At 54.4% G+C, this 8,050-nt stretch overlaps 1 protein-coding gene across 1 annotated transcript; it reads right to left on the bottom strand.

The window, feature by feature from the left end:
* Positions 1-3,522: 3,522 nt before the first annotated feature.
* Positions 3,523-8,024, bottom strand: MMAB (metabolism of cobalamin associated B). Its single transcript, XM_021544555.4, has 9 exons — positions 7,905-8,024; positions 7,728-7,832; positions 7,556-7,649; positions 7,395-7,452; positions 6,897-6,969; positions 6,255-6,352; positions 5,918-5,982; positions 5,292-5,351; positions 3,523-5,146 (listed from the first exon to the last, which is right to left on the bottom strand). The coding sequence occupies exons 1-9, from the start codon at positions 7,960-7,962 to the stop codon at positions 5,059-5,061; spliced, it is 699 nt and encodes a 232-aa protein (XP_021400230.1). The 5' UTR covers positions 7,963-8,024; the 3' UTR covers positions 3,523-5,058.
* Positions 8,025-8,050: the final 26 nt, after the last annotated feature.

Below are 8,050 nucleotides of genomic sequence, written 5' to 3'. Positions count from 1 at the left end.
TGGTTGGGTGTCTCCTGGTCCTTTCCTAGGGCAGGGAATGTGCTGGTGAGGTACTCCTGGCAGAGCAGAGCTGGGCATTGGGGCCCTGGCACCTCTCAGAGAGCACCTGCTTTTATTCCAAGGGTGGGCAGGCCCTGGCACAGGGTGTCCAGAGCAACTGTGACTGCCCCTGGATCCCTGGAAATGTCCAAGGCCAGGCTGAACAGAGCTTGGAAGCCACCTGGGATAGTGGAAGTTGTCCCTGCCCATGGCAGGAGGTGGAATGGGATGAGCTCTGAGGTTCCTTCCAACTGAAACCAGTCTGGGATTCCGTGAATCTGCCAGGCTGCTTCCATGGGAATTCCTGTTGCCAGGCTGGTTCCTGGTGCCCCTGAGAGCTGGGATCTGTGGGGTGCTCCAGATGGTGGGGATATGAGGCCTGCTGAGCCCAAAGTGACTTGGCAGCATTGTTTGAAGCAGGATTTGCTCATGTTGGAACATGGTTGCAGAAGCTCTGCCTGGTCCTGCAGAGTGTTGGGACCTTGGTCCTTCCTGAGGGTGTTGATGCTCCTCAGATGCAGGGGCAGGTGCTGGGATCAGCAATGCTCAGGGTACATCTGGGAATGGTGACTGGAACCACTGGTGGAGAGAGAAACGGGCTGGAAATCCAAGTGGGATCCCCCAGTGCAGGAATGGGGGCAGCCCCAAGGAGCAGCTGCTGGAGCTGACATCGGCTTTGATCTTAATATTATAATATTGTGTGTTTCTGCCTGGGCCTGATGCTGGAAGCTCCTTGGAGGAGTGAGCTGTGCCTGCTGCTCCAGCTTCCCTCTGGCTCCAGGTTTGGAGCCCTTCACTGCCCCTCCATCCCTGCCTGGAGCCCTCCTGCCCCCCGGCCATTCCCAGCGCTCTGGCTCTGCTGGGAGGGGAGCACGGTGGGAGCGAGGGAGAGGCTCCCAGTCAGTGTGCAAGTGCCATTGTTTTGACACAGAGGCATCTGGCACTGTCAGGAATTGCAAAAAGCAAGGCCAGAGCAGCTGCTGCCAAGGCAGAGCTGGCAGCAGCCAGGCCTGCACAGCCCCTGCTTCCCTGGCATTGGCCGGGATGTGGGCACGCATCGCTCGGGGCCACCGAGATGTGGCCATGGCTATCCCAGGCCTTGGGACCATAAAATTGGGCACTGTGGGGTGAGGAGCTTGTGGGGGAATCCCTGGAGGATGGGAGAGATCCCTCGGGGATGAAAGAGATCCCTGGAGCTTTGTGTTCGCTCAGTGCTGGCACAGAGCAGAGCTGGGTGTCCCAACCTGCTACAGGCATTGGGTGTTCAGGGGCAAACAGCAGCTCCTGCTGCCCCTCTCCTGCTCCTACAGGCTGTCCCAAACCCCTGGCTCACACCCAGGCTGATATTCCCTCTGTTTGATCCCTGTTATGCACCTGTGCCCTGTGCTGGATTCCAGGTTAGGATGGAGAGGGGGCTGTGCTGTGCTCCTGTCTGCTCATTCCTGATGTCTCTGCAGCTCATTTTTGTGTTTGCTCCCATTTACCAAGAGGTGCAGCAGCTCCTGCAGCAGGTGCTGGACTGATCACACCATGTGGCACTTGGCAGTGTCACCACCTGGGTAAGTGGCACTGGACTGGTGCTCACAAGCTGCTTTTGTGGCTGTTTCTGAGGTCAAGTTCTTCAATCCTGACCCTCTACAGTTCCCCTGGGGTGGTTTGAGCCCTCCCTGTGTTGCTCTGCCTCTCTGTGCCTGCCCTGCCGAGGTGGGGAGGGGGCACTGGGGTGAGGTGGGCACTGGAGTGGGCACTTTGGGCCAGGCTGCAGCACAGGGTGAGCTGAGGGTCCCAGGCAACTCAACCTGCTCCTGTCAGGCACGGGGCTGATGGTTCCTGCCCTGGGCTGCTTTGGGGAGTTTTTCCTTGCCCATTTCCAGGCTAAAAGGGGATTTCAGGAGCACACAGGACTTGCCCTGCTGGAGGACCTGTGATCCTCTCTGCTCCTGCAGCTCCAGTGGAGCTCTTGGCTCCCCACTGCCAGGGCTGTGCACCCCAAAACTCAGCAGGCTGGGGCTCCAGCACATCCTGTCAAGGTTGGGGCTCTCATTCCTCTCCTCCCTTCTGAGCCCTGGCCCAGGAAATGCTGCCTTGTGTAAATTTACATCTGACTTGGCACAATGGATGTTTGTGTCATCGCTGGTGGAGCAGCAGCCGTTCTGCTGCTCCCACATCGTGGTGGTAATCGAGGTGCTTGAGTTATAGCCCAACTTATTCCATTTTACAGCTCCTACAGCGTTAACAGATGTACAGGCATCTGATCCAATCATGCAGCAAGAGATTTTGGGGCCAGTTCTTCTCGTTTTGACAGTGTGGAAGCTGGGAGCAGCCATACATTTTACAAACAAGAATAAACGACCCTTAGCAACATATGGCTGTGCTGGCAGCTCTGGAGCAATCCCAGATCAGGCACCCTGCGAGGCAGGAATGTTGCTGGGCGCTGGAGCTGGGCAGCCTGGACAAAGCATCTGCCTTCCCCCGTGATATTAATGAGGTGCAGGCACTGGAATCCCTATGCTGTATGGCTGGGAAGAGACAAAGAGCTTGGAAAAACAACTGCCAGCCCAGAGCAAGGGAGGTTTATTTGGATTTAGAGGCTGGGTTTTGTTTTGGTCACTCTGCTACTGCTGCCTGGCTGACCTTGTGGGGTCGGGAGCAGGGCCAGCTCAGCTGCCCGGTGCTCTGCTCCAGCCTGGTGAGGAGGGTGCACCAGAGCCTGAGGAATCCCAGAATCCCAGGATCATCCAGGTTGGAAAAGCCCTCCAAGACCATCGAGTCCAACTTGTGCCCGATCCCCACCTTGTCACCAGCCCAGAGCACTGAGTGACACAGGAACACGTTCCTTGGACACCTCCAGGGATGGGGACTCCAATCCTTCCCGGGCAGCCCCTTCCAGTCCCTGACCACCCTTTCCATGAGGAAATTCCTCCTGGTGTCCAACCTGACCCTCCCCTGGCACAGTTTGATGCAGTTTCCTGTCCCTGTTCCCTGGGAGCAGAGCATGACCCCTCCAGGCTGTCCCCTCCTGTCAGGGATTTGTGCAGAGCCAGCAGGTCCCTCCTGAGCCTCCTTTTCCCCAGGTGAGCCCCCCAGCTCAAGAGCCCATGGCTGTCCTGTAACTCTGGGGAGAATTCTCAGAATATTCTGGCCCTGGCCCAGCCCTGCTGAGCTGCAGCCTTGTCTCAACTCCCTCCTAAAGTCAAGCCCTGCTTAGTGACACATGAGGGTCACCCCAACACCTCCCTCTGCCTCAGCCCTCCAGAAAGAACTGCTGTGGGTAGAGAGGGAGGGGGCAGCTGGGAGCACCCCAGTAAATTTAATCTCTCCATCATGTTAAATGTAGTAGCTTGATTTATTTCTCCTTGCAATCCAAACAATGCCAGCTTAGGTCCCCAAACAGTCGTGAGATTTCTATCCCCCAGCTGGAAAAAAAAAAGGGAAATACTATAAATCCCTCCCCAAGCTGATTTATGGAGCATTCATGAAGAATTTATATTGCAAAGGATTTTATTAAATTAAACTTGAAAAGCCTCTTGATTCCTGAGATTCAGTCTCAGAGCCAGAGCTCTCGTAAAACTGGAAGGAGCAGGCAGAGGGAATGGCTGAGGTGACACTGCAGCTGATGGGACCATCCAAATCCAGAGCATTTGTCACCAGGATGTGTTCCAGGCTGAGGCTTGGAAAATTACTCCATGAAAAATGTGCATTAACAAGAGGCATGAAATATCTGCCTCAAACCCAGGTGAGTGATGAGCCAGGGGATCTGTTAGTGCTGGGCACTCCTCACTCATTCCTGGGCATTTTTTACTGGCCAAAAAAGGGACACAGAGCCAGAGATTCTTTGGAGAACAAGTTTAAGGTTGGTTCTACTCAAATAATTGAACGGGAGAAGGGGCAGGATGGATTTAAAAGCTGCATCACCACCTTGCAGCCCACACCATTCCCAGGGGGAAAAATTACACCAGCAGGCTTCCCATGGGCTCTTCCCAGTAGTATTTCCAAGCTGGAAGCAGTTTGGACATGAGTGCAAAGCTGGAACTGTGTGTGTGATGTGGGTGTGAGCTCCCTCCAGCAATGTTCCAGGGTCAGCACAGACACCCTGGGAGGAACCCTTGGGGTGCTGCCCCTCTCACCCAGCTCCTCACCCCAACCCCTTTTCCTGCAGCCTCAGTGCCCTGGGTGCTCCCAAACCCTGGGCTCTGCTCCTCCAGCTGTTCCTGCAGCTGGTCCCACCATTCCAAGGGACAGCTCCATGTGGAGACAACCCCAGCACACAGATCCTGGGATTTGGCCTTTCCTGCTTCACCCCCTCCATTCTGTGAGCCTCGTTCCTGGCAGAGGATGCACAGGATTGTCAGCACAGACATTCCTCACATGCACAACAAGAGGCAGCCAGAGCCAAGGAATTCTTGGTGCATTCCTGTAAATCTGTACAGCTCAGCTCCAGCCAGAGCTGATGGATTGGAAGGGACTTGGAGCAGCAAAGCACACAGGGCTCGGTGTTAAAACGTGACAGTTTGTGGCCCTTTGGTACAAGGAAATTCACATTTATTATTCCAGAGCTGTGGACACAATTCCCAAAGGCCTCCAGCTGCTGCTCCACACGAGTGCTGTGCCTTCAAAGGAGGAGCTGATTGTTTTCCCTTCATCATCCCTCAGAGTCCTGTCAGAGCCTTCCCACAGCACCTGCTGCTGCCCAGGGAAATGAAGGCATCTCCAAAATGTTAAGGAATTCTCCTGCCTCACTCCCACCTGGGAGAAGCAGTGACTCCAGAGCCATCCTCAAATGGGATGTGTGGGCCAGGCCCAGGGATAGGACAGATGTGTCTGAGTCCCTTCCAACTCAGGTATTCTGTGATTCTGTTCTTCTCAGGATTTATCAACAAGTTCCTGGTTATGTCACATGGAAATCCTTGGCAGCTCCCATTTCCACTCCAGGCTTGCTCTCTCTCCCTTCCTTGATTGACAAAAGCAGTCAACTGGATTTAGTTTTCCATAATAAAGGAAAAGACATTCCAGCTCCAGCTAGGGCTCAGGTTTTATGTAGATTTTCTCTTCCTTCCCTTCCTTCATTGCAGCATAACGTGCCAGGACAAAGAGATAATCACTGAGCCTGGAAAGCAAGGGAAAAGCAGGAAAACCAGGGATCTTATCCAGAAGAGAAGCTTGTTGAGAAGCAAAACCCCCCAGTTCCATTCCCAGGACTAAGGGAATGCTTCAGTAGGACAGGGCAACAGGTTGGGGTTTTATTTTTTTACCTGTTTAAATACTTGGCCACGTTTGGATCTGCTTCCCCTGCTTGGACTAAAGGGACCACACTGGGAAAAGCAAAGGGAAATGCTGGTGTTTAATTTTCCAGCTCTGAGTGCACAAAGGCTGGAGCCTCCTCCCACCCCAAACCTCTCCTGGGGTCCCCAGTTTGACTCCTGCAGAAATGAAGGACTTTTGCTTCCCAGAGGGATCTGGGCAGGGTAAATGATGCCAGAAATGTTTGTGTCTGGGATATCACTGAACAGAGAGACTATTTTATTTACAAGGGCCTGGAGTGACAGGACAGAGGGAATGGATTCCCACTGCCAGAGGGCAGGGTTAAATGGGATATCGGGAAGAAATTCTTCCCTGTGAGGGTGGTGAGGCCCTGGCAAGGCTGCCCAGAGAAGCTGTGGATATCTCATCTCTGGAAGTCTCCAAGGCCAGTTTGGATGGGGCTTAAGAATCCCAAAAGGTTTAGGTTGGATGACCCAGCTAAGGGGAAGGAAGAGAGCCTGGCTGGAATTGGATTAAACACACAAAAGCTTGGCTTGAGCCCCCAGCCCAGCCCTGGTTTGTATCACTGGGGTGTCCCCATCCCCTTTCCTCAGGGTGATCCCAGCACAGCACTCACCACCTCTCAGCCCTGCGGCACACGGCTCGGGAAAAGTGGAGAGCAGCACTGCTCCTGCCTCCAGACTGGAACAGCAAGGGAACACCACTCAGTGTCTGCACCAGCAGGGACAGCTCCCCCTCCCCTCCCACACACATGGAGCTGATCCCTGTGCCATGGCCAGGCAAGGGAGGGACATCCCAGTGCAGCAGGGTGGGCAGAAGTAACTCCCAGCTCCTCGTCTCTGCTTTTCTCTCAGTGCTTGCCTATGGAAATAGCAGCCTCCCAGGCTGTTTTCCCATGGTGAGCAGTGGAGCAGGGCTACCCCAAGGAAGTGAGGGGCACAGGCAGCACCTACGGGCAGGATGAAGGCTCTGAGGGGAGGGAGCTGCTCTGAGTAACTGTCAATCCACTGCTCCAGCTCCAGGACGGGCTTCTCACTGAACGACGTTCGTTCTACAGAGGGGAAAGAAGAATCAGCTGAAAAAAAGTGATTCAGACAAAAAACTGAACTAGTATAGTGAAAAATGTGGTGATCCCCGACTCAGGGAAGAAAATTATGATGTCTGGCTTCAGATCAGAAGGCTGAAGGACAGCTTTATTAAAATTATAGTATTCTACATACTTATTTACCTATCTAACTAACTACAAGCTTGTGACTCTGTGCTGAGAACCCAAGCCACAGCTGGATCCACTGGTCACTGACCCCAAACAACCTTCACCAGAACCCAACCCAGCAATCACTGCAGGTAAACAACCTCCACACCACATCCCACATAGGGAAAACAAAGGAGCAGAGATAAAGATTTTCTTCTCTCAGCGCTACTACCCCTGAGAGACAGAATTATGTCTCTCTGTCCAGAGAATGTGAATGTCACATACTCCGATTTTGCTTTCTTGGATCAGCAAGTCCTAAGAAACCAAATCCATCCCTCAGCATCCCAACCACCCACGCCAGGCTGTGCCCAAGCCCTGCCACTCCAGGAAAGGCAGGACTTACTCCGGTGAGCCTCCCTGGCCGAGGAGAGCGGCGTGGCGAGGTTGGAGCCCACATCCTGCAGCATGCACTGCACCTGGACAAAAATCACAGCTGCTGTCACTCCCAGCCGTGGCTTTTTGCATTCCTGTGCTCAGTTTGCCTGGCAAACTCACAGGCTGCCCAGGCAGGACCTGTGTCACTGCTCTGCCCTTATGCTTGGTTTGTGTCCCAGTTTCAAACATGGAGTTCTGTTACGACAAAACTCATGTTCACAATGTGGACCTCACTTGGGATAAATCTAGAGATTAATCTGTCTGCCCATAACTAATAATTTGATCTATCAGCTTCCTTCTTGGTTAAATAAATTTGCCTCTTAGAGAGCAATCAAGGGAGTCTTAAAGATTTATATATTGAAATCCTAAATGTATTCAATTCCTGTGTGTCAGTGGGAGCACTGTGGTTAAAATTAAGGAGTGCATGTTTTTATAGCACTGGATGAAGATTATCCTTAATACTCACTTTATGAAGTTGATCAACAAACGTGTGGCCCTTTTCACTGCTAAACTCACCAGCCAGCCTTGGTTAGAGTGAAAAAAACAAAACAAGAGTTATCTGGGAATGAAGAAATCACAACAACCACGCTTTTCCATGTGGTTTGGATGCTCCCAGCCGGTCCTTACCCGATGGCCGAGCTCAGCTCGTCCGTGGCTCCCAGGGCCTCGAAGATGCGGTCGCCCTTGGGCCGCCGCTCCCCGGTGAAGGTGCTGGAGAATCCTTTGGGAAAGGGGGAAGGCGCTCAGGGCTGGGCTGGGCAGCTCTGCCCGCGGCTCCCCGGTGCCCCCCGGGCTCTACCTGAGTCTCCCGTCCTCGTGTAGATCCTCGGGGCCCGCTCGGCAGCGGCGCGCTCGGGGCTGTGGAGGCACAAACCGTGAGGGGACACCGTGGGGGCGGGGGGCGCTGTGAGGGGAAGAAGCACACCGTGAGGGACGGAACGACACCGAGAGCGGGTCCCGGCCCTCCCACGCTCACCTGCCCGCCCCGCCATGCCCCGCAGTCCCCGTCCCGCCGCCGCCGCCCGCCGCCACATCCCTCCCGGCCGCCGTCACCGTCCCGCCCTCAGCCCACGCCGTCACCCCAGCGCCGCGCCACCCCGCCACGCCCCCTTCCCATTGGCC

The sequence above is a fragment of the Lonchura striata genome, chromosome 15 (genome assembly GCF_050655825.1).
Source record: "Lonchura striata isolate lonStrDom1 chromosome 15, ASM5065582v1, whole genome shotgun sequence".
NCBI classification, from domain to species: domain Eukaryota; kingdom Metazoa; phylum Chordata; class Aves; order Passeriformes; family Estrildidae; genus Lonchura; species Lonchura striata.
This window is presented reverse-complemented; position numbering and strand designations above follow the sequence as displayed.